Raw genomic sequence first — 26,852 nt, forward strand, 5'->3', positions numbered from 1 at the left:
CCGGTCTTCTTTCAGCGATATTCAGATTTGATGGCAACACGGGATGCCCCTCAGTCCAAGACAGCCGAACTTGATATCGACTTTCTTCAGTGCGATGAACACTTTGGAGGAAATTGTCTTTCGCTGCATTTTCTCGTTCCCTCTTCGTGACTACAGGATCCGAAATGCCTATAATATCCAACCTCCACAAATCAGTAATACTTGCCTCTTTAATAAACATGGAAGTTATAAGCAAGCCTTCATTTTCTTCACTTCTCTTGGATGTATTAGGAATCTCTCCCATCAAAGTCCAGCCTAACAATGTCTCTATTGCAACTAAACCACACGACAGGAATTTTCTTCTTCCTGTTAGAAGTTTGCCAGCCACATCTGCCCCAATAAGTATTTCTATAAGCCCCAAACCTGCCTCGTTACGGTGATATCTATTTTCAATTTCTTCAGCTCATTCATCCATTCCCCTTCCGTAACATGTGAAATGCCTCCACAGATCACTTCTTGGTCTAAACCTTCAAAATTACACCGAAATTCATCATTCAGGTCCCCTACTCGCATCTTGTAAACTTCATGTTCATTCCGTTGTGTTGTCACACCAACAAAAAGAGAATGTGAAATGATTTATTTCCCCAGTGAAGTGTAACCCATCTTTAAAGCAGTCTTTCGCAAAATGTATAATTTCTTGGAGCCCGTATCAACTAGAGCACGAACACATTCAGCCTTTCTATCAGATCTTACATTTACACGAATGGTTTGTAACAACACCTTAGAGGAAGTGGAAACATTTGCCAACGTGACTTCCTGAGTTGCATTTTCTTCACTGTCGTTAGCTTTTTGGGGACAGCATGTTGTTTTTCTAACAACTGTCTGCACATTAAAACAACATGCTTCCCACCACAAATGATACATTTTATGTTTTCGCCTTACAATTCTTTACCATATGTCCTGGCTTCAGACACATATAACAACACCCTTTTCCCTTAACAGTTTCCGTTTACTTTCCAATGATATTTTTGTAGCGGAGAAGCAATCTGCACTGGCATGATGACATTCATAAAACACACATTTGACAACTTTACGTTGATTTTATGTTAATAACCCGATAGCTGTAGGAATGTTGTCGTCTGAATCCTTCCTCTTGTGCCTCGGTTTTTCACTTGTCCTTTCACACTTTAAGTCAAACCCAGATGTAGCAAGGTTTATTCTCTGTTCACCCTCCACCTCCGATTTCAGGAATTTCATTAACCCCTCCAGACAGTCTTTCGCATTTGTGCAGAGGTAAATAGAATACTGCGTTGCCAAATTCTTAATAAGTCTTCGGGGAGGCACGATTCAACAAGGGAAAATAATATAGGACCACACTTGTCCGTTGTGCCACCAAGTGATTCTAGTGATCTCAACTGTGTTTCCAACTGAACATAAAGTTGAGACAAGGCAATTCTGGATTTGGATTGCGAGGCCTTGTGTAAAACTAACCTCAACAGCTCACGTACATAAACCTACACAAGAAGATCTTCTTGGGAAAAACGAGATTTTAGGCTTTCAATTGCTTTGCTGTAAGTTATTCGTGTTGGGGAAAACATCCAACTACCTGCCTAGCACATGATCCTTTTACTGTTGCCTATATTAAATATTGAATTTTATCCTCCACAGCTATCCTAGGATATTCATCTCTTTTGAGAAATGACTCCAGAATGGTAACCACTCCTTTAAATCCCCTGCAAAAGTTCAGAAGTCTAACTTCGGCAACTTGAATTTCTTGGTTTGTTCGTTGCTAGACTTACTACCAATACTACCCGCTTCATATTCGGTTTGTTGAACCTGTATTCCCGAAATACACAATTTCGTATTTCTGGTACTCATCAGCCCCTTCTATTTCCTTGTCAGTATCAGCCTCGTCATCATCTAATGATAAATCGAGCACTTTCGAATGCAGTTCGTTCAAAATCGCTATCTTACTTTCTAGAAAGGTGGATAATAATTGATGTTCCCTAATATTAACGTTTTCCTCGTCAGTCAAATCACTAATATGTTTAGCGATTTTCGTAAACGAAATATTTGTCACTGTCCTTTGCTTCAGTAATTACTTTCGCGCTCTATATTCCACGTGGGTACGATGATACTTCCTTCTTTAAATCGTAAATGTCCTTTTACGGTCGCTACTAAATGTTGTATAATACCATTACATACAGGAACATATTTTAAGGGAGTCTTACAATGGGTCTGCACTGAATTTAATTTTAAAACACTTCTTTATACAGCTTATATCACACCATACTTTACAAAACTTAGCGACCATTACTACATTCAATTGTTTATGTTTTTCAAGTGTCCAGCAGATGGGACTGCTGGCAAATGGCCGACACTGTCGACAGCAAAGTCTCACGGATCAAACCCCGTCTTCAATCTTCCTTCTTTTTTTCCTGACGGTGTCTAGGTTCCTTTTCCTGTTGGGAGTTTCACGGGACTTAATCTAACTTGAAAGGTATTTAGACAAATTAGGGAAAATGTGAGGCACTGCTCCTGGACGTAATTTCTATCTCACACGAGATATATAAACTTTTCACCATTTCCTATAAAATTTTCTAATTTTACTATCAAACCATCAGAGAAATGAACATGACAAATTCTGCGATTACGCATTAACTCAGTACCTTTCCGTGGAAAGCTCTGGCCCATTTTTCAAACGGATTTCTATGCTTCCGTGGTGGAAAAATCTCATACCACAAAACAGTACGGCATGCTGAACTATCAAATTAATCAAGCCGCATATGATACATGCTTGAAGTGCACAACACAAAATGAATTGAGTTTAGACTCTGAAAGCAAAGGAAATTCAACTTCTTCACAGAAATATCTCGCACAGTAAATCTCCTGCACTTTTCTATACCCATCTTGCCGGAACGACTGAAGCACGTGTTGGATATAACCGCTTGCAGTGCTTGCAGTGGGGGGACCACCAACTACAGTGCTATAATGGCTGAGTCTTCACACTTAGTCTTAGATTCGTCATGCTCATATTATACGTGCGGAAATAAGACCTCATTCAATATTCTATCTCTAAGGAAAACTGGAATATGGGCCTCGGAATTTAAGAAAAATAATGTTGTACGATCATTTTAACGACTTTTCTTTTGAGCGCTCTTACAATTTGGAAATATACGAGTATATAAAATGACATAATCTAGATTTTGCCGCGTTTCTACGTTTAATTTTAACTTTTCGAAATTAAAAAGAATCTAAGTTCAATTTTTGCAGTTTTTGTCCGATTTGACGAATGCCCCATATTGTAATGCAATTATTTGTGTTTAGAATTCGGATAGGTTCTCTGGGACGTGAACAATGACAGACACTGTCCTGGCATTTTCTTGAAGTGACTAGAAAAAAACGTCGGGAAATTTCTGCCCAGAATAGTTACTGTAATGCTGGGATTCGAACCTCAGGTCTCCCAAAACTGTTGCTTTCTAGTTCTATAGAGAATCAGACTGAAAATGGACCCCTCTTTTAGCGGGAGTGTGAGGAAGAGTAGTGTTAGTTTAGCACAAGCGGGACTGTTGTGAGTGGTAAGAGAAAACTATTGGAATTTATGTAAACTATTTAAAAAGTATAAAATTCAGTCTTTAAAAACTGCATACTCTGCGACTGGACAAAATATAAAGTACCCGTTGGGTGCCAGAATAGACTTACAAATAAATATACCTACAGAAGTGAAATTAAATCATTCACAGTCGAAGTTAATCAATCTCAGGTCGTGTTCGATTACTCAGGAATCTTATTCCGATGGTAGACCTTACCTCGCCTACGCCTGAAAATGTGCTTTTGAAGATAGGTAAACCGGTGACTACGCAAATTTGGATATCAGATATATATATAGTATATCTTTTCAAAAGTTGCTTTACGCCCCACCGGCGCAGATAGGTCATCTGGCGACGATGGGATAGGAAAGGGCTAGGAGTGGAAAGGAAGCGGCCGTGACCTTAATTAAGGCACGGCCCCAGCATTTGCCTGGTGTGAAAATGGGAAAAAGCGGAAAACTATCTTCAGGGCAGCCGACACAGTGGGGTTCGAACACACTACTGCCCGAATACTGGATTCGGTATATTTATCCAATAAAATAACTTGTGAAGTACACTTTCATTACATGACAATGCCTAATATGCCACTGGGATAATACTCACAAAATATTTTCAGTTAATACAATGAATTATTAGCGCACTCATAGGAAATCTCCTTCTGAAGATGATATTAATGTTTTCAGTAGAAATGGAGCTTGACTTACACGTTGATTGTCGTTCGTCCCGTTGGCGATCTAGTTGCTCAAAAATGTTGGGACAATACGTTCAACGTACGTAATTATTGAACACCTACAGCTTGCAAATGCGTACAGGTTAGGGGTTGTAGTAAGTATGTAAAGGAGAGGGCATGTAAGTCTCTGGTAAGACCCCAACTAGAGTATGATTTCAGTGTATTGGACCATCTCCAGGATTACTTGATTCAAGAACGGGAAAAAGTCCAAAGAAAAGCAGCTCGATTTGTTCTGGGTGATTTCCGACAAAACAGTAGCGTTACAAAAATGTTACAAAGTTTGGGCTGGGAAGACTTGGGAGAAAGGAGACGAGGTGCTCGACTAAGTGGTATGTTCCGAGCTGTCAGTGGGGAGATGGCCTGGAATGACAGTAGTAAACGAATAAGTTTAAGTGGTGTCTTTAAAAGTAGGAAAGATCACATTATGAAGATAAAGTTGGAATTCAAGAGGACAAATTGGGGCAAATATTCGTTTATAGGAAGGGGAGTTAGGGATTGGAATAACTTACCAATTTCTTTGCAATCATTTAAGAAAAGGCTAGGAAAACAACAGGTAGGGAATCTGTCACCTGGGCGACTGCCCTAAACGCAGATCAGTAGTGATTGATTGATTGATTGATTGATTGATTGATTGATTGATTGATTGATTGATTGATTGATTGATTGATTGATACAGATACACTGGCTTCGGTGGCGGGGTCACGTTAGGCGAATAGAGGAGGATAGGTTACCTAGGAGAGTAATGGACTCGGGTATTGATCATATAAAAAATGGATGAAGACCAAGGCGACGATGGTTAGACTCAGTTTTTGATTATTTAATGATAAGAGGTGTGGAGGTAATGGAGGCCACAGAATTAGTTACAAACTGAGGATTATAGAGGCTCTTAGTTAATTCACAGACTTCCAGACTGAATGTTGAAACACATAACAGTCTTTAATGAAGACGCACGTGTAATTATACTACTATTTTCTGTTTTCCTTGCCTGAATGGTCAGCGTAGTGAGTTTCGTTTCAGATAGCTCCGAATTCGATTCCCGGCTGGCTCAAGGACTGCCAGTTTGTCTGGCACGGACACTGGGTGTCTGTGTCTCACAACTCTTCACTTCCATACAGCGTATCCCACTACCAACAATCACGGAAACACGCAATAATGGATACATCCCTCCACACAGAGTTGGTGTCAGGATTGGCATCCGGCCATAAAACTGGGCCAAATTAATATATAGTGACGAAGTCTAGTAACAGTGAAGTGACCAGGAACTAACTAACTATCTAACTCACTCACTCACTGCTGTCTCTGTGTACTGATAATGTAGGCCACTTTTTTGATATTTCCTTTACGTCGCACTGATACAGTTAGGTCTTATGGCGACGATGGGGTAGGAAAGGCCTAGGAGTTGGAAGGAAGCGGCCGTGGCCTTAATTAAGGTATAGACCCAGCATTTGCCTGATGTGAAAATGGGAAATCACGGAAAACCATTTTCATGGCTGCCGACAGTGGGATTCGAGCCCACTATCTCCCGGATGCAAGCTGTAGGCCATTGGAGGCGTGCATGGTAGAGGTTTCCACTATTCGTCACCGCTTCACTAACTATGACCCTTGGAATTGGATGAAAAATGGTGAAAAAAAAATGACCGGAGAGCACCCAATGGAAATTAATTAATTAATTTATCAATACAAGTGTAAGACATACCTAGTGTACTCTCAAGTGTTGATATGGTCGAGACGTGTCTCCGTACATCTTCACTCAATACTAAAATGAAGACGGGGCGTTTCAGTGAAGTGTTCGAAGCACAGTGCAGCGTAACTACTTCAACGCTACGACCAAACATCACGCAACTACTTCAACTTACTCGTTTGATCAAAGGCGTAGAAGAACCCTACAGCCGTTTTCAGCGACCATATTTGAACTTTCCTACAAATTTTCAATGTAATTTGGAGCGTTTGAGTACAAGCACTTCCCCCGTAAGTGGGATGGATTGGTATTCTCAGCCTGGCCAACTTTTAACCCAGGAATTAAACTGGCTCATTTTTGTTGCAGGTTGAGTGAACCTCAGGGCCTTGTGTCTCTCTAGAAGTGGAGATATTATTTCTTAAATTATTCGACTTTCTGAAAGGGAGTCGAACCCACATTCTTACAGGTAAACCGAGCACGCATTTAGAAGCCTAGCCACTTCACATAAATAACATTTTTTAGAATTTATTTTACGTCGCACCGACACAGATAAGTATTATGGCGACGATGGGATAGGAAAGGATTAGGAGTGGGAAGGAAGTGGCTGCGGCCCTAATTAAGGTACAGTCCAGCAGTTTCTTGGTGTGAAAATTGGAAACCGCAGAAAACTATCTTTAGGGCTGCCCACAGAGGGGTTCGAAGCTCACAGCAGCGCGCCCCTAACCGCACGGCGAACTGACCCCGTAATAAATAAATAAATAAATAAATAAATAAATAAATAAATAAATAAATAAATAAATAAATAAATAAATAAATAAATTATTGCTACAGAAGTTGCTGGCTGCTCCGTACCAGTCCGTATCATGGATGCTTGAATCAACACGAGGGTACAGAATGGAGTACCTTCACAGGCGAAGGTACATAGCTATGGATTTCGCAAACGGCGGATTTGTATTAAATAGTTTCGCGCGATGACTGCCAGGTGTCGGAGGCGTCGACGCTGCTCGTCGTGACGTCATGTCGCCAAGGTTTATAGATCCGTTGCCTGGCTGCGAGCAGTAGCAGCCGGCCGGTGCCCGACTCACCATGTTAAGCTGATGTATTTGCCATGGCTGAGCGTGTCGAGGATCCGTGTGTCACTAAGGAGGGAAGTGCGGCTTCACCCAGGCCAGCTAACCTCACTAACAGGAAAGCTAAGACCGTATCTTTTCACAGTGCGACCAGCCTACCAACTGAAAGAAAGATATCCAGTGGTAAGTAATATTCACTTAATTGTGACTGGCTGGCTGCATACTCTCCTCTTCTGTGCCTTTTCTGGTTTAATTACATGCTAGATAAATAACTGACACGCAAAAGAAGAAGGCCACGTGTTCTCACTCCCTAGAAGTTAATCATCCAACCCTCTTTGTTAGAACCATCATGTGCTCATTAAACAGAGACATGAGAAATTTAGAAGTACACTTCACATTCTCAAATCTCAAAACTAAAGCCTAAAATTCATAAGAATAGATTTTTCTACAACAAACAAAAAATACAGTAATTTTTCGTTTTTATGGGAAAAAGAAATTACTATGTAGGTACTTAATTGATACCATGATATTTTTATACTCGACAATATCTGAAAGTTTTCTTTCACGAGAAGCGAACCTACTGCCTGCATTAAGTGTGCATTTAAAAGAGAATACTACCTTTAAGGTATGATTTCAAGACGCGTTTATTTATTATCAGCAGTACAATGAACCAACCTAGTTCAACACAGCGGGAGCCTAGAACTTTTATTTTAACTCTTTATCTTAAAGTATAGTTTTCTAGGAAATGGCATGGTGCGCATCCGAGGCGCGCCGGGATACTATCGCACTTCCATTGATGATATTACCATGAATGATTGAGTGTACCAGCACGCTTTACGCCGAAACAAACGTTAAATTATTGACTTTCTTTTTCGAAACATTTGAACGCAATCTTGAGAATTTCGTAAGTACACTGAGTTGGAAATGCCGGATCTATCTGGTCTTGAACCCAAGATCAGGACAGCCGCGCAACCACTTGCGCTGACTAGCAGCGAACAACGCCGACTGGTGATTAAGGCTTACCGTGGTAAAGCCAACTGGATGGTCTTGAGATACCACTGACAAGGGAACTGTTTGGGTTACGGCAGTCATATTCAATGAAACTAGGGTGAGCGATCAATTAACATATCCTAAACTTAATTGCAATCATCATTTTGCCGTAAAATCAACGACAGTGTTACCATTAATTGCTGAAAATAGCTGGGTGGCTCGGAGCAGTTAGCTGCTGATGACCTAGGAGACCTTGCGCACGACGGTAGAAATATGCCACACTTCTATTTTAAATAAAACTCTATATACTGAAAATGAGATTTGACCTAACGACCAGAATTTCACGCTCAACAAACCTGTTTTATTAATACACACAGTAGCTGAATATGTCAAATATTCCATACTTTTGTGTCGTTTATGATGGAAGTTAAAATATTAAATCGCGGCCATCCCTTACTATTTGTTTTACGTCACACCGATACAAATAGATCTTTCGGTGACGGCATTTATATATGTACGTACACGCTATTAAGATATTAACGAGGGGGACTACCGGATTCCAGAATCCCTTATTTCGTCATGTTGTGAACAGGCGTGCAGCGATATGCTCAATATTAATTGATCATCCCAACAAGATATTTATTCCGATCGATATCTCCAGTACACTACGTTCCATTTAAAATTATTGTAAACATTACAGTTCTTTTTAAGTACTTATTATTTTACGGTAGAATGACAGTTAGCAGTAAGTTTATGATATCTTCATTGATCATTCCGGCACATTTCACTGCAATCGGTCAGCTCCAACCTAAACAGTTCCTTTGCGATTGTCGTCTACGTTTGCAATAGAACAATGAAAGAGAAGTTCTCGTTACTAGTACAGTATTTTAGACTCGTTCGGGAATGAAAATGAATGGGGTTAACTCCAGCTATCAGTTCAGTACTGCCGGCAATTGTGGCGTGCGAGCAAAGCTTTCCTGCTGCTCCTAGCGGAGTATGAGAGGGACGAGAGATTATCGCTGACTTGCTTCGACAAGAACGTCGAGTGCAAGTCGAAAAGCGAACTTTTTTGCTAGTTGTTTTTTTTACGTCGCACCGACACAGACAGGTTTTATGGCGACGATGGGATAGGAAAGGCCTAGGAGTTGGAAGGAAGCGGCCGTGTCCCTAATTAGGGTACAGCCCCAACATTTGCCTGGTGTGAAAATGGGAAACCACGGAAAACCATCTTCCAGGCTGCCGACAGTGGGATTCGAACCCACTATCTTTCGGATGCAAGCTCACAGCCGCGCGCCTCTAACCGCACGGCCAACTCGCCCGGTGAAAAGCGAATTTAACTACGACTGGCATTTTTATTGTACTTGTGGGGAAAATATGATGTTCTATTCCTAAGTGAATTAAATGTCGGTTAAGAAATACAAAACTGGAGTGCACCGAATGGTGGGGGATGGAGTGCCCTGTCAGGCAACGCAGTGAACATGGTTAGCGGTAAGAACAAGGAATGAATGTTTAGTTTACAAGTGGTGCGCAGTGAACATGGTTAGCGGTAAGAACATAGAATTTATGTATAGTTTACGAGTGGAGCGCAATGAACATGGTCGGCGTAAGCACATGGAATGAATGTTAATTTGCGAGTGGAATGCAGTGAACGTGGTTAGCGGTAAGAACATAGAATGAATGTTTAGTTTAAGAGTGGAGCGCAATGAACATGGTCGGCGTAAGCACATGCAATGAATATTTAATTTACGAGTGGAGTGCAGTGAACATGATTCGCGGTAAGAACATAGAATTTATGTATAGTTTACGAGTGGAGCGCAGTGAACATGGTTACCGGTAAGCACATGGAATGAATGTTTAGTTTACAGGTGGTGCGCAGTGAACATGATTCGCGGTAAGAACAAGGAATGAATGTTCAGTTTACGAGTGGAGCGCAGTGAACATGGTTAGCGGTAAGCACATGGAATGAATGTTTAGTTTACAGGTGGTGCGCAGTGAACATGATTCGCGGTAAGAACAAGGAATGAATGTTCAGTTTACGAGTGGAGCGCAGTGAACATGGTTAGCGGTAAGAACAAGGAATGAATGTTCAGTTTACGAGTGGAGCGCAGTGAACATGGTTAGCGGTAAGAACAAGGAATGAATGTTCAGTTTACGAGTGGAGCGCAGTGAACATGGTTAGCGGTAAGAACAAGGAATGAATGTTCAGTTTACGAGTGGAGCGCAGTGAACATGGTTACCGGTAAGCACATGGAATGAATGTTTAGTTTACAGGTGGAGCGCAGTGAACATGGTTAGCGGTAAGAACAAGGAATGAATGTTCAGTTTACGAGTGGAGCGCAGTGAACATGGTTAGCGGTAAGAACAAGGAATGAATGTTCAGTTTACAGGTGGTGCGCAGTGAACATGGTTAGCGGTAAGAACAAGGAATGAATGTTTAGTTTACAGGTGGAGCGCAGTGAACATGGTTAGCGGTAAGAACAAGGAATGAATGTTCAGTTTACGAGTGGAGCGCAGTGAACATGGTTAGCGGTAAGAACAAGGAATGAATGTTTAGTTTACAGGTGGAGCGCAGTGAACATGGTTAGCGGTAAGAACAAGGAATGAATGTTTAGTTTACAGGTGGAGCGCAGTGAACATGGTTACCGGTAAGAACAAGGAATGAATGTTCAGTTTACGAGTGGAGCGCAGTGAACATGGTTACCGGTAAGAACAAGGAATGAATGTTCAGTTTACGAGTGGAGCGCAGTGAACATGGTTAGCGGTAAGAACAAGGAATGAATGTTTAGTTTACAGGTGGAGCGCAGTGAACATGGTTACCGGTAAGAACAAGGAATGAATGTTCAGTTTACGAGTGGAGCGCAGTGAACATGGTTACCGGTAAGAACAAGGAATGAATGTTCAGTTTACGAGTGGAGCGCAGTGAACATGGTTAGCGGTAAGAACAAGGAATGAATGTTTAGTTTACAGGTGGAGCGCAGTGAACATGGTTACCGGTAAGAACAAGGAATGAATGTTCAGTTTACGAGTGGAGCGCAGTGAACATGGTTAGCGGTAAGAACAAGGAATGAATGTTTAGTTTACAGGTGGAGCGCAGTGAACATGGTTAGCGGTAAGAACAAGGAATGAATGTTCAGTTTACGAGTGGAGCGCAGTGAACATGATTAGTGGTAAGAACAAGGAATGAATGTTTAGTTTACAGGTGGAGCGCAGTGAACATGATTAGTGGTAAGAACAAGGAATGAATGTTCAGTTTACGAGTGGAGCGCAGTGAACATGGTTACCGGTAAGAACAAGGAATGAATGTTCAGTTTACGAGTGGAGCGCAGTGAACATGATTAGTGGTAAGAACAAGGAATGAATGTTTAGTTTACAGGTGGAGCGCAGTGAACATGGTTAGCGGTAAGAACAAGGAATGAATGTTTAGTTTACAGGTGGAGCGCAGTGAACATGGTTACCGGTAAGAACAAGGAATGAATGTTTAGTTTACGAGTGGAGCGCAGTGAACATGGTTAGCGGTAAGAACAAGGAATGAATGTTTAGTTTACAGGTGGAGCGCAGTGAACATGGTTAGCGGTAAGAACAAGGAATGAATGTTTAGTTTACGAGTGGAGCGCAGTGAACATGGTTACCGGTAAGAACAAGGAATGAATGTTTAGTTTACGAGTGGAGCGCAGTGAACATGGTTACCGGTAAGCACATAGAATGAATATTTAGTTTGCGAGTGGAGTTCTGTGCGATTATGTCTGTTTTCAAATGACACAAGGCGTTGTGTGCAGCGACCGTTCAATGAGGTCTTTAACCCCTAGTGTGTAGAGGGTGTTGTTCAAGTGGAGGAAGTTCTGTGATATTTTTGGGGTGTTTTCGTACTACGACTTGGCCCCACTCATTCAGGTCACCGTCCACATAAATCAGGAGGTTATTTCAACATTTTCAGTTACCGAGTGTTGCTCTTCATTCAACATCTGCATGATGAGTGTGCTGTGGACACTCATATTTTATAAAATACAACGGACGTGTTTACTGGGCTGCACACATACCTGGCTGGTTTGATGAACACACCGGTACCCTGTCACACCCCGAAGGGCCCACTAAATCCCCCGATCTTAATTCCATAAAAATGTGTGGTACTATTTGGAACAGCAGGTGCAACACCGAAAAGAGCATCCCCGCAATTTGGTCGCTCTGTAGGATTTAATCAACAGCGAGTGGCTACAACTGGACATAGCATACCTGCAAAAATTTGTGGACTTCCTACCCCGCCGACTCAAGGCGAGGTGGTGTAACACGGTATTTTATTTATTTTTTATTGATATTTTGGCGTTCGGCCTTGGAAGACAATGCGACCAGCATTTGCAGAGTAAGCATATATTTATGGTACATACATTTCGTGGATGAAAAGAAAACGTCATATCTTATAAATTAATATTACAGTCTGATAAATATTGGCAAATTACAGCGCATAATTGTGGAGTAAGATTTGATAACAGGATGGCAACTGAAGTTGGCAGTGGGGCATTTAATTTCACCAAAGAAGAGCACATGTGGTTCTGTAACACGGTATTAGAACCATATCTTCGATGGGTAATTCAGTTTTTGTCCGGTGAATTTATTAGATTTTCTTTTACAAAGATGACATTCGTCCGTTTCACAAAATAAGGATTTCAGCCAAACAATATTTTGACATAGACGTTGATAACTATAAAAGTTAATAAGTGATCACCACATAGATAAAGGTCTTGCAAAGCTGGGTTGGTGACACCGAGTTCATTTTAAAGATTAACGTTCATAATCGATACATCTCTTAAGATACTATTCATAACCAGGGCACAGATCTAATATCACGATTAACAGTAGCCTATAATTTTACGACTGGAACTATGCGAAAGATTAAAACATGAAACATATGCCTCATGATGCATTAAAGTGGTTACTGAGATTCTGGTGTAAATGCAATCTGTATTCTAATAATAATAATAATAATAATAATAATAATAATAATAATAATAATGATAATAATAATTGCGGAGATTTATTCCGGTCATTAACTCTGGAAGTACATAACGTCAATCAAAACTATCAGCTCATCAATCATCGACCTTTCAGTGCTTGCATGGGGCCATCAGCTTGAAGTCATATCGGAGAACATTTTTCTTATGACAGCTGAAGTCTGCCACATGATACTTATATGCACCCTATTCTGCTTTGCTTGCTAGAGGCTTTATGTCGCACCGACACAGATAGGTCTCATGGCGACGATGGGATAGGAAAGGAGTTAGAAGGAAACGGCCGTGGCCTTAATTAAGGTACAGACCCAGCATTTTCCTGGTGTGAAAATGGGAAACCACGGGAAACCATCTTCAGGGCTGCCGACAGTGGGATTCGAACCCACTATCTACCGGATGCAAAACTCACAGCCGCTCGCCTCTACGCGCACGGCCAACTCGCCCGGTACCCTATTGTGCAGTAATAAGTGAATCGACCTCTGGTTCCTGAAGTAATGTACTCTTTTTTTTTCATACATGGATTTCTGGTCCGCCTCTGTGGTGTAGTGGTTAGCGTGATTAGCTGCCACCCCCGGAGGCCCGGGTTCGATTCCCGGCTCTGCCACGAAATTTGAAAAGTGGTACGAGGGCTGGAACGGGGTCCACTCAGCCTCGGGAGGTCAACTGAGTAGAGGTGGGTTCGATTCCCACCTCAGCCATCCTCGAAGTGGTTTTCCGTGGTTTCCCACTTCTCCTCCAGGCGAATGCCGGGATGGTACCTAACTGAAGGCCACGGCCGCTTCCTTCCCTCTTCCTTGCCTATCCCTTCCAATCTTCCCATCCCTCCACAAGGTCCCTGTTCAGCATAGCAGGTGAGGCCGCCTGGACGAGGTACTGGTCATACTCCCCAGTTGTATCCCCCGACCAAGAGTCTGAAGCTCCAGGACACTGCCCTTGAGGCGGTAGAGGTGGGATCCCTCGCTAAGTCCGAGGGAAAAACCGAACCTGGAGGGTAAACAGATGATGATGATGATGATGATGGATTTCTGACAGAGTCTACTGAAGTCTTTTATAACATATTATGAACTACAATGGCTGGGTGAATGGCTCGAGTGGCTGAACCCAACTAGACGGGTTCGGTCCCGGCTTAATCCGATGGTAAGTCAGAGTGCTTCAAAACTGCAGCCTTGGCTCGCTAGATTTACTACCACGTGAGAGAACCCATGCGGGACAAAATTTCCGCAGCTCTGCGTTCCCGAAAATCATAAAGTGCTTACCGGGATGCAAATCCATTATTATTATTATTATTATTATTATTATTATTATTATTATTATTATTATTATTATTATTATTTGCGGCTCCATGGCTAAAGGGTTAGCGTGCTGACCTTTGGCCTAGGGATTCCCGGGTTCGATTTCCGATCCAGTCGGGGATTTCAACCTTCATTGGTTAATTCGAATGGCTCGGGGGCTGGGTTTGTGTGCCGTCTTCAGCATTATAATTCATCCTAGGCTTGGCCCCATCCTCATAGACGCAAGACGTCAACTCTAAAGACCTTCAACAGGCCTCCTCAGAGGGCACACACCATTAGATTATTATTATTATTATTATTATTATTATTATTATTATTATTATTATTATTATTATTATTATTATTATTATTATTATTACTGAGAGGAGTCGCCGCGCATGATAACGCGCTATGGCTATGAAGCCAAACATTCCGCATTCGGGAGATGAGTGTGTTCCAACCCCACCGTTGGCCGTAGTTTTCAGTGGTATCCCAATCTCACCTCCAGCAAAAGCCGGGACTGTTCCTATTCATACGTCACAGCCGATTCCTACCAACATTTCATTCTCCATCATTCATTTCATCCTCTTTAGCTCCTCAACTGTAGCTGGCGATAGGTCATAAAAGCATGCCACATAAGTTCATTTCACCTCATCCCCGACCTCTTATAAGAAAACGGGACTAAGGGGTAGACATATAGTATTGTTATTATTATTAATAATATTGTTATTAATATTGTCATTTCTTTCCTTCACCCTTAATCCATTTACTCTGCAGGGTTGGTTCTTCTCTCGGACTCAGCGAAGGATTCCCACCTACCGCCTCAAGGACAGTGTCCCGGAGCGTGAGACTTTCGATCAGGGTATACAACTGAAGGGGAGGACCAGTACCTCGCCCAGGTGGCCTCACCTGCTATGCTGAATACGGGTCACGTGGAAGGATGGGGAGATTGGAAGGGATAGACAATGAAGAGGGAAGGAAGGGGCCGTGGCCTTAAGTTAGTTTCCATCCCGGAATTTAGCTGGAGGAGAAGTGGGAAACCACGGAGAGCCACATCGAGGGTGGCTGAAGTGGGAATCGAACTCTCTCTGTTCAGTTGACCTCCCGAGGCTGAGTGGACCCCGCTCTAGCCCTCGACCATTTTTCAAATTTCGTGGCAGAGCCGGAAATCGAAACCGGACCTCTAGGGGTGGGGACTAATCACTACACCACCGAAGCGAGCATTATTATTATTATTATTATTATTATTATTATTATTATTATTATTATTATTAGTATCATCTTCTTCTTTTTTTTGCTACTTGTATAACGTCGCACAACATATCGAAGTTTTTCAGCGACGGAGGGATGTGAAAGGGCTAGGATTGGCAAGGTAGCGGCCGTGGCCTTAATTAAGGTACAGCCTCAGCATTTGCCTTGTGTGAAAATGGGAAATCGCGGAAAATCGTCTTCCTGTGTGTTTCCCACTATTAATGTACTATGTAGAGATACAGAAAATAAGTTCTAACATGGAAATAAAGCATTTCCGAACCCATGTCCATATTAACGTATTTTCTACTTCTACGTGTGCGGACTGACAGTTTGGCTGTACCTTATTGCTACACTGTCCGGCTCCATGGCTAAATGGTTTGAGTGCTGGCCTTTGGTCACAGGGGTCCCGGATTCGATTCCCGGCAGGGTCGGGAATTTTAACCATAATTGGTTAATTTCGCTGGCACGAGGACTGGGTATAAGTGTCGTCTTCATCGTCATTTCATCCTCATCACGCCTACGGGCGTCAAATTAAAAGACCTTCAACCTGGCGAGCCTCGGACACTTTCCAGCACTAAAATCCATACGCCTTTATTTGTTACACTCTTTGACTGGTTGAGATAACGGACATGAATCTCCTACTTCTTTAACTCATTCGCTTGGCAGTACTGTCTAGATGAATGCTCGGTGGTACCCTTCTAAAAGACCACTATCAGCTTCTTACCTATTTTAGCATTTCAAAAACGCTCACTTATTTGCTTATGGGCCGATGACCTTCGATGTTAGGCCCATTAAAACAGCAAGCATCATCATCATTATTTGCTTATACACTCTCTTTTTGTCACAATCCTATGTCTATAGTATTTCGTGCCCCGAGCTCGAAGGTCAGTGGACGTTCAGGTCCCTGGCTTTATGGCCTGCCGTTCAGAGGTCTCTGGGTTCGATATCCAGCCGGGCTAATGATTTTAACTGTCTATGGTTAATTCTTCGAACTGAGTGTCTGGGTGTTTGTGTTCATCTTATATATATATATATATATATATATATATATATATATATATATATATATATAGTACATACGGGGTGAATCAGCTGCCACTACCAATATGGTTTTATGCAAACCGCAATATTAAATACGCCGTAAAAACATCTGTCCTTCCGCTGCGCACAGTAAAACTGCATCTTTGTACTTACTGCCTACACACAAATTGGAAGCTGTTATACCATACCATACTATGGTTAAATAATAGAGGCAAGGCTTTACATCTGACAGCGTAACATTAGTACCATGCATCGCAAATATCAAGGCGCGGTATGACTGTCTGTTGTTTTTTCCTCGAGGACGACGTGATCGCGCGGTGCACAAGCCTCCCTACCTGTTTACTTAGGAACTGGGACGAGACGATTGATGTTAGGGGTGGCATAAAGGCTAAATGACTCTTTTCTTGTCCTGCGGACAGTGTGCACCGCAGCCGTAGGAAAGATCCTTTACTTGTATTTTTATTCTGCGCAGGTTGGTAATGGAAGCTGTCAGTTTTGACTTCTGAGAATGACGTCATATCAGCCAATGATATTGCTAGTAAGTACTCAAGTAATGGAGAATGGCGCGTGCTACATTTACTTAGGTTATGAAAGTAACTGTACTTCTGGGGTTGGGGTGGTGGGTCCCTGGACATTTTGATGAACGCATCTCTCCTCTAAGAGGAATTTTACGTAAGATTTGCATCATTATACTTCCTTACAGTGGTGGTCGGACCATAAGGACACAGGGTTATGTGCCCTCTCAAAAATATTTCTTTCTTTCTTTCTTAATCTGTTTACCCTCCAGGGTTTGTTTTTCCCTCGGAATCAGCGAGGGATCCCACCTCTACCGCCTCAAGGGCAATGTCCTGGAGCTTGAGACATTGGGTCAGGGGATACAACTGGGGAGAACGACCAGTATCTCGCCCAGGCGGTCTCATCTGCTATGCTGAACAGGGGCCTTGTGGGGGGGGGATGAGGAGATTGGAAGGGATAAACAAGGAAGAGGGGAGGAAGCGGCTGTGGCCTTAAGTTAGGTACTATCCCGGCATTTGCCTGGAGGAGAAGTGGGAAACCACGAAAACCACTTCCAGGATGGCTGAGGTGGGAATCGAGCCCACCTCTACTCATCTGACCTCCGGAGGCTGGGTGGACCCCGTTCCAGCCCTCGCACTACTTTTCAAATTTCGTGGCAGAGCCGGGAATCGAACCCGGGCCTCCGGGGATGGCAGCTAATCACACTAACCACTACACCACAGAGGCGGACGCCAATAAATATTCATATTTTAATTTTTATTTTTCAATGTCTTATGCATAGGACAGAGGTTTTAGCTCATAAGGAAGATGATTAGATGATTAGTTCTTCTAAAATACAAAATCTAGTTTCAGGACAGAACATACTGTAAATTAGCATGAATCTGCTCCCGATCACAACCCCCCTGTGCCCGTAGAACAGGCGTTTAAGGTATAAAGACTCTAAACGTTGCCGTTAGCTATGTATCTTGGAGAAGAGACTTACTGTAACGCGAGAGCCTCCGTCACAAGCCAACTGTGACCGAGAAGGTTAGCAGTGTAGTTCTCTGGGTTAAAGAAAGCTAAACAGTTCATTGACTTGTATTCCCGAATGCACTGTTGTTGAAAATAAATCTATAACCACACCAGTGACTACTGTGGAAAGACCGAGCTCGATAGCTGCAGTCGCTTAAGTGCGGCCAGTATCCAGTATTCGGGAGATAGTAGGTTCCAATCCCACTGTCGGCAGCCCTGAAAATGGCTTTCCGTGGTTGCCCATTTTCACACTCCTAGGCCTTTCCTGTCCCATCGTCGCCTTAAGACCTATCTGTGTCGGTGCGACGTAAAACAACTAGCAAAAAAAAAACTACTGTGGAAAGAAAAATGTGTGATTTATTTGTTTTGCTACAGCTGAAGAAAGAAGGGTGGATCTATCGTAACCTAGGTGTGTTTTCACATGTCGTCTTTTAATGTTAATACTGGCATATGCAAATATATGTGTGTAGATTAGACTTCTATTGTCGGTGTTCGTACGTACTTAATCCATTACGTGACCCTCCTATATGAAACTTCACGAGACGCCACTGCTTCCTTGTAATATTATGAAGCTTGCGCAGTACATATTCAAGTTCTGCCACAACAGAGACCACGTGTGGGCTCTGTAAATGATGTGATATGTAAATGGAACGTCTGTGAAACATGAAGTGGACATTGTGGCCTTGTTAAAACTATCACCTGAGCTGTAATCTACACGCGTTGTGCCCCAGTGTAGTATAGCGTACATGGTAAAAGCAAGCCGAACGCTATGGTGCGACAGTCTTATTTCTAAGAGGGTCGAGTTCGAGGAAGGGGTGCTCTTTTATATTTATTTATTTATTTATTTATTTATTTATTTATTTATTTATTTATTTATTTATTTATTTCGTTTCTTCTTCTTCTTCTTCTTCTTCTTCTTAATCTGTTTATCCTCCAGGTTCGGTTTTCCCTCGGACTCAGCGAGGGATCCCACCTCTACCGCATCAAGGGCAGTGTCCTGGAGCTTCAGACTTTGGGTCGGGGGATACAACTGGGGAGAATGACCAGTACCTCGCCCAGGCGGCCTCACCTTCTATGCTGAACAGGGGCCTTGTGCAGGGATGGGAAGATTGGATGGGATAGGCAAGGAAGAGGGAAGGAAGCGGCCGTGGCCTTAAGTTAGGTACTGTCCCGGCATTTGCCTTGGAGGAGAAGTGGGAAACCACGGAAAACCACTTCCAGGATGGCTGAGGTGGGAATCGAACCCACCTCTACTCAGTTGACCTCCCGAGGCTGAGTGGACCTCGTTCCAGCCCTCGTACCACTTTTCAAATTTCGTGGCAGAGCCGGGAATCGAACCCGGATCTCCAGGGTGGCAGCTAATCACGCTAGCCACTACACCACAGAGGCGGACTTATTTCGTTTCTACTCTCTCTTAATGTTCGTAAAATATCCTCTTTTATTCAGATTTTCAATGAGTGAAAGTGTATGTAGTCCAATATGTCATCAACGTCTGATGAGTGCGGGCGGGGGAACCAGCTGCACTAACAATGGTTGGTTACTTTAACATACGTGCTTAGTTTATGAACATCTGTGTGGTGCCCGGCTGAGTGGCTCAGACGGCCTTGTGACCCCAACTTGGCAGGTTCGATCCTGGCTCAGTCCGGTGGTAAGTGAAGGTGTTCATGTACGTCAGCCTCGAATCGGTAGAGTTACTGGCACGTGAAAGATCTCTTGCGGGACTAAATTCCGGCACCTCGGGGTCTCCGAAAACCGTAAAAGGAGTTAGTGGGATGTAAAGCAAAGGAGAGTTCCTAAAGGACGCTACCTGGAGGTATATCGGTGTTTATAGAACATGTAATCAAGTAGAGCGATGGGAATCCGGAATTAATGCTCTGAATTGGGTGAAAAATAATAAAAGGAGCCAGAAAGAGATAGATTTCTTCATAAGTTTCTGCTACAACCATCTATTAGGGTCCCTTTAAATATATATATTAGATGATCTTATTGGAGCAGTAAGGTAGATGAAATTAAAGAATGAAGAAGTGGGAATGATTACAATAGGACATTTTTATACAAGGATGGGTGAGAAAAATCCAATGTACGATAGATAAATAGATGAAATATTAACTAGAAAGCAGGGGAATAAAGGTAAGGAATGCAGCAAAAATGGAGATGAATTATTAGACATGTGTGCTGTAGAAGGATTATACATCCTGATCGGTGGGTGGTTGAGGGATGAAACAGGGAATTTAACGTATATAGTCCATTCAGGAGGGAGTGATAAAGATCTAACTGTTGCATCAAGGGAGGCATATATAAAAGACTTAAAGCTAAAGAAGTGGACAGGTTCTTAACATTTCCCAGTTGTTACTCGATTACTGAGAAAAGAAAAGGAAAGAAAAGAAAAGAAAAGAAAAGAAAAGAAAAGAAAAGAAAAGAAAAGAAAAGAAAAGAAAAGAAAAGAAAAGAAACAACAGATTAATCATGTACAGAAACAATTGGTAAGGTATAGACGCAGAGGGGAACACAGGGATGAATTTGGGGATTATTATAATGGGGAAACTTTCGAAATTTTGAAGTATTGAAATTATTGTGGTGTCCGCCTCTGTAGTATAGTGGTTAGTGTGATTAGCTGCCACCCCCGGAGGCCCGGGTTCGATTCCCGGCTGTGCCACGAAATTTGAAAAAGTGGTACGAGGGCTGGAACGGGGTCCACTCAGCCTCGGGAGGTCAACTGAGTAGAAGTGGGTTCGATTCCCACCTCAACCATCCTGGAAGTGGCTTTCCGTGATTTCCCCACTTCTCCTCCAGGCGAATGCCGGGATGGTACCTAGCTTAAGGCCACAGCCGCTTCCTTCCCTCTTCTTTGCCTATCCCTTCCAATTTCCCATCCGCCCACCGAGGCCCTGTTCAGAATAACAGGTGAGGCCGCCTGGGCGAGGCACTGGTCATCCTCCCGAGTTGTATCCTCCGACCCAGAGTCTGAAGCTCCAGGACACTGCCCTTGAGGCGGTAGAGGTGGGATCCCTCGCTGAGTCTGAGGGAAAAGCCAACCCTGGAGGGTAAACAGATTAAGAAGAAGAAGAAGAAGAAGAAGAAGAAGAAAATTTATTGTGGTATGGTGAGCCGCTGTGTCCGCCATGCCAATGTACAACCACGGAAAGTAGCGCAAGCTTGCCAGCTCGAACCACACGCTCATCACCAAGGAAGGCCGACTCTCACGCTACTCCCGTCACCAGGCGGTGGACAGTCGCTTGCGGACTGACCAGCTTCCCCGCCGCTGCTATCTTGATCGTCCTGCTCGCTCATTGGAGGCCTCCGGCCTTATGAGAGAGTCTGGACGGCGCGCGGGGAGTATTCGCCTTCGGGAAAACTCTGGCAGGCGTGTCCCTTCTGGAAGCATCCAGATGTCGAGGTATTGAATTCATGTGCGACCTACGGAGTTAGTTGGAGTTAGCGAAGATTGCAGTGACAACCTGGGCTAAGGTCTGTTGGAGGACTCGTTTCTGTGTGCCTGTCGTCATGCGTGTGAGTGTCTTGGATCAGCTGCTGAAGGAGGACGTGGTCTGTCCTGTGCACTGTGGAGGACTACACTGCGTGCCGATATGGGGCTGTGAGTGGCGTTCGACGGAGTGAGTGGACAGCGGACACTATCCCGAGCTGCGGACCGTGACAGCGCTAACAAGTGTGACTGAGTGTAATGTAAGTCATCGAAAGCTCTGTGTGTGTGTGTGTGTGTGTGTCATGTAGATACAGCATGAGGAACTAAGAGAGAGGGAGAGTGCGCAAACCGTGTGTGTGTGTGTGTGTGTGTGTGTGTGTGTGTGTCCTCTGTACTTGTGTAGGTTGTGAGCTAGGCAATCATGTGTGTAAATGTGTAGCTTTAGTGCTTAGCTAATACATTTTAGAATAGGACGCTACCAGGTTCTGTCTTATTTAGTTTCACCGCCAACACGTTGCATTATGATAGAGAATAACAAACAATAAAAATGGTTGAATGATCAATAGCAATATTTGGCAGAAGTATGGCTGTAATAGAAAAGGGAAAACAAACAAATTTATGGTATAATGATGAGTGTAAGGAAAAACAAAACTCTAGTGATAAAGGCACACAAAGCATACAGAAATAAGGGATCTCAGGACCCAAGGATAGACTTCTGAAGCAAGAGGAAGGAGTACAACGATTTCATGTGTGAAGAAAGAAAGAGATACAATTATTAAATAGGTTTTGTAAAGAAAAGGAAAATACGAAAGTATGGAAAAGAATATACATAAGTTGTAAAGAAAACAAAAGTAATAAACAAGCAAGTATTAGTCAGGAGGAGTCGATAGTGTATTTAAAAGAGTTGGTTGGGGGTAAGGATAAACGGAAAATGAAAAAAAACTTACACTGGTATACTTAGACATGTGGAGAACACTCTGCCTGTACTGTACGATCCATTACCCACGGTACGATTGAATTATTAGACACATTGAAGAAAGGAAAGCTGGTAATTCAAGTGCTATTTATGATAATGTTATTTGCTTTAGTCCCACTAACTACTCTTTTACGGTTTTAGGGGACGCCGAGGGGCCGGAATTTAGTCCCGCAGGAGTTCTTTTACGTGCCAGTAAATCTACCGACTCGAGGCTGACGTATTTGAGCACCTTCAAATACCAGCGGACTGAACCAGGATCGAACCTGCCAAGCAAGTGCTATTAGTGGAGTTATTTATGAATTCTAAAAAAGACTAGGTAATAACACACACATGTAAGGAATAATGAGTAGGCCTAAAATATTTTAACCGGACGAGTTGGCCGTGTGGTTAGGGGAGCGCGGCTGTGAGCTTGCATCCCGGAGATAGTGGGTTCGAATCCCACTGTCGGCAGCCCTGAAGTTTTTTTCCGTGGTTTCCCATTTTCACAACAGGCAAATGCTGGGGCTGTACCTTAATTAATGCCACGGCCACTTCCTTCCAACTCCTAGGCCTTTCCTATCCCATCGTCGCCATAAGATTTATCTGTGTCGGTGCGGCGTAAAGCCACTAGCAAAAAAAAAATTAACAAAATGTGTGATGGTAGGAAAATCCCAAGAATTTCGCAAGAAGGAATAAAAGGAAGGGGAAAGGTCAAATATAAATAATTATAGCCTAGGGGTATTACCTTCTTGGATACACTTAGCAAGATTTATACCGGGATTTTAGGAAAATAATCATAACATTAGGCCTACACTATACTCTCAGTGAAACAGTCATTATTCAGGAAAGGAATGATACGATATTTATAATTCTAACAATAATAGATGAATTTATAAGGAGTTACGATAGTAGATTGTATATTGCAGCTATAGACCTACGGAAAGCTTTCGATTCGGTAAGCAGAGGGGCTGTCGTTACGAAGATGGCTAGAATAGCGATGTTAAATGAAATGATTAAAGCCATAGAAGAGCTTTAAGCAGAAGTGTCATGCACGATTAAGGTAAAAGAAGACTTAACGGTAGGAGAGATACATTCAAATATTAGACTTAAACAGGAATGTATATTATCACCAATATCATTCATACTTCTTATTAACGATGTATTGGTTAATCGAGGGAAGGAGGATATGACAAGCCCATGTTTGAACAAAAAGGAAATTCCTGGCCTGGATTTCGCAGACTACATCATTCTACTCTCTCTAATATCAGTCAGTATTCAACGCAATCTCAGGAAAACTGGTGACTACTGCAGAAAAAAGAATTTGAAAATTAATATTAAGAAAGCAAAAGTAATTGTATCTAGAAAATAAATTAAAGTAAAAGTAAAGGTGGTGGTCAGAAGGTGAACTGGAAGGGGGCATTAAAATAGGGTACTTAGGAATGATAATGACATCGAATAGGATTTGGAATGAACAAATAAGACGCGCTAAAATGAAAGGGGGATGGCCGCTTTATCAAGCACAGTGCGTTTGGAGAGGAAGATGTCAAATACTGAATACAAACTGCATACAAATATGAATGCGCTTGGGATATCAAGTGCATTATTTGGGGCAGAAATATGGGGTTTTGAAGTAGATAGAGAAGAACTAGATGTAATAAGTAATACATTCTGCAGAATAATAATGGGTCTACCAGAATGTATAGCTAATAATCAAGTCAGAAGACTATGAGAAAATATAAGCATACAAGCAGATGTAGTAATGTAATAAAATATTGGTTAAGATTTAGAAAAGGAGATGGGAGGGAAATATTGATTTAACATACCAACGCCAGATGAATGTTCCGACTCGTTGGCTGATCGGTCAGTGTTCTGGCCTTCGGTTCAGAGGGTCCCGGGTTCGATTCCAGGCCGGGTCGGGGATTTTAACCTTAATTGGTTAATTCCAATGGCAGGGGGCTGGGTGTATGTGTTGTCTTCATCATCATTTCATCCTCATCACGACGCGAAGGTCGCCTACGGGTGTCAAATAGAAAGACCTGCACCTGGCGAGCCGAACCCGTCCTGGGATATCCCAGCACTAAAAGCTATACGATATTTCATTTCGCCAGATGAATAATTTATATGATGACAATTGTCTAATGTAGTCTAAAAGGATGCTTGACAGAATAGGAATGAGAGACTACTGGGATAAAGAAATTCAGAACAAAGATAAGAAATTCAGCGAGAAGTAACGATTAGCGTGAAAGGTATTGAGAAGCAGATGATAATGGCAGAATGTAAGAATAAAGGAACATTATCAGAATTCTACGAAATTATCCAAAACATGGCAATAAGGAAAGATAGATCTGGCCTTGGCCTGGTGGCTCATGGGGACATATAAAAATAAGGGTCAGAGAGAGAGAGAGAGAAACTTGACGAAAATCGTTGTTTACTTCGTGGAGAAATAATGAAAGATGCACATCTATTGAGAGTATGTAGTGGGTAGGGAATAAAAAACAGACATTTTGAGAGAGAAAAAATTCTATACAATTGTTAAATTATTAATCAAAGAGTGTATTATACCGGGAGGAATAGCAAAAAGAAGTTTTATTTAAAGAATACTTGGCAAAAGGAAATAAGAACTAAGGATAATGATGAAGGATAAGATATATGTTTGTCCTAGAATAGGTAGCATTGTCCTACATCTAGGACAAAAGGAAAGTAAAAATAAAATAAATAAGGGATGATAATTTGTGGTATGAATATAAACATAATATTTAATATATTAATTGGAAAATAGTTGTTACAAGGATAATTTAACGCTTGTATCAAATAAATGGTTTGCAATTGATGAATGCTCTCAACCCAGTTACAGGCGATCCGGAACTTGAGGATGGGAGTATTCCGTTGCATTATATTCAAATTCAGTGATTCAATATCGCGTAACTAACATGGACAAATACAAATTAGTTGAGCTATTTCATTGAAAGAGACCATTTCCTGAGAATTCTGGACCATTCTTAGTTTTACAGTGTATGTTTCTTTCGTTCTGGTGTAAAATTTGTATTGATGCTTGCTTGTTGTTTAAAGGGGCCTAACATCGAGGTCATCGGCCCAAAATTTGTATTATTTCCGTACGTGATAACGGTTTTTAAGTGACGGTATAGATTGTGCTCGTAGGAATTTTACATTCCTGACTTCTTACTCTAAGATTAATGTTATAACAGCCGGATCTATTATTTTTCAAAATAATGCAGTTCAAGTATTGTAGTATACTGTATTCTGACTGCTAACAAAATTATATTAATTACTGATTAATGTATAATAACTGAGATAAAATTATTTTCTCACTCATAAAAATTAAAAAACAGAAATAATAAGATACAGTTTTACTATGTAGTTGTTGTTGGTCGAGAAGATACGATTGTTTGGGAAGAAAGGCATTACCCGAAGGGACGGATTTGACACAGGCAGAAATGACTGAACATAAAAAAACTCGGCCGGATCTTTTATGCTAGGTTTTAGCATACAACACTGCTTCATAGGCACGTTTGATGGTTTGCCGATGTAGCCGGGCGTCAGAGTATTTCTTATTCATTTTTTTAACTTTCTGTCTCACCTACACGGATAGGTCTTATGGTGGCGATGGGACAGTAAAGGCCTGGAGTGGGAAGAAATCGGCCTTGGCATTAATTCAGATACATCGCCGGCATTTGCCTGGTGTGAAAATGGGAACCACGGAAAACCATTTTCAGGGCTGCCGACAGTGGGGTTCAAACCCACTATCTCCCGGACGCAAGCAGGATTTCATTTAACCTAGGTTATTCGTAGTCGATCATGTAAGGCTCGTATGAGTCTGGTACATTACAATATATTGAAATATCCGATTGCATTTATATTATTCGAGCAGTTGAGGTTCCTCTAGCCCGCACTAGAGTCCTGCTGATATATGTATATATAAAGTAAGGGTTTTTCAAGGCCGTGTCCCTGCTGTTCATGCAATTTCTGTTTCTATTTTTCTTTTTATAAAACTACTGTTGTGTTAAAATTTGAATAAATTGTAGTAGGGTTTCCCACACGAGACGTCCTTACAGTTCATTCGACTTCTCAATTTTTTTACAAACCTACCGCTCTGCTGAAAAATTTGCACACCTACTAGGGGTTTTCAAAGGCCGCGCCCTAACTATTCATCCATTCTTTTTGCAGAACTACCGTTTCGTAGAAAAATTTGCAAGTTCGTGCCCCTACTGTTCATCCATTTCTTTCTAAAAAAAGCTACACCTTGGCTGAATGGTTAGCGTTAAAACCTTCGGTTCATAGGGCCTCGGATTCAATTCCCGGATGGATCGGGGATTTCAATCGCG

The 26,852-nt window shown here is 42.1% G+C and overlaps 1 protein-coding gene across 3 annotated transcripts in view; it reads left to right on the forward strand.

The window, feature by feature from the left end:
• Positions 1–7,055: 7,055 nt before the first annotated feature.
• Positions 7,056–26,852, forward strand: part of LOC136864335 (inactive phospholipase C-like protein 2) — a 786,053-nt gene continuing 766,256 nt past the window's right edge. For all 3 annotated transcript variants that reach the window (XM_067141176.2, XM_067141177.2, XM_067141178.2), the window contains exon 1: positions 7,056–7,230. In XM_067141176.2, coding sequence (XP_066997277.1) covers positions 7,086–7,230 — 145 coding nt within the window. In that variant the 5' untranslated portion in view covers positions 7,056–7,085. The remainder of the gene's footprint in view (positions 7,231–26,852) is intronic.

Source organism: Anabrus simplex, chromosome 2 (genome assembly GCF_040414725.1).
Source record: "Anabrus simplex isolate iqAnaSimp1 chromosome 2, ASM4041472v1, whole genome shotgun sequence".
Lineage (NCBI taxonomy): Eukaryota > Metazoa > Arthropoda > Insecta > Orthoptera > Tettigoniidae > Anabrus > Anabrus simplex.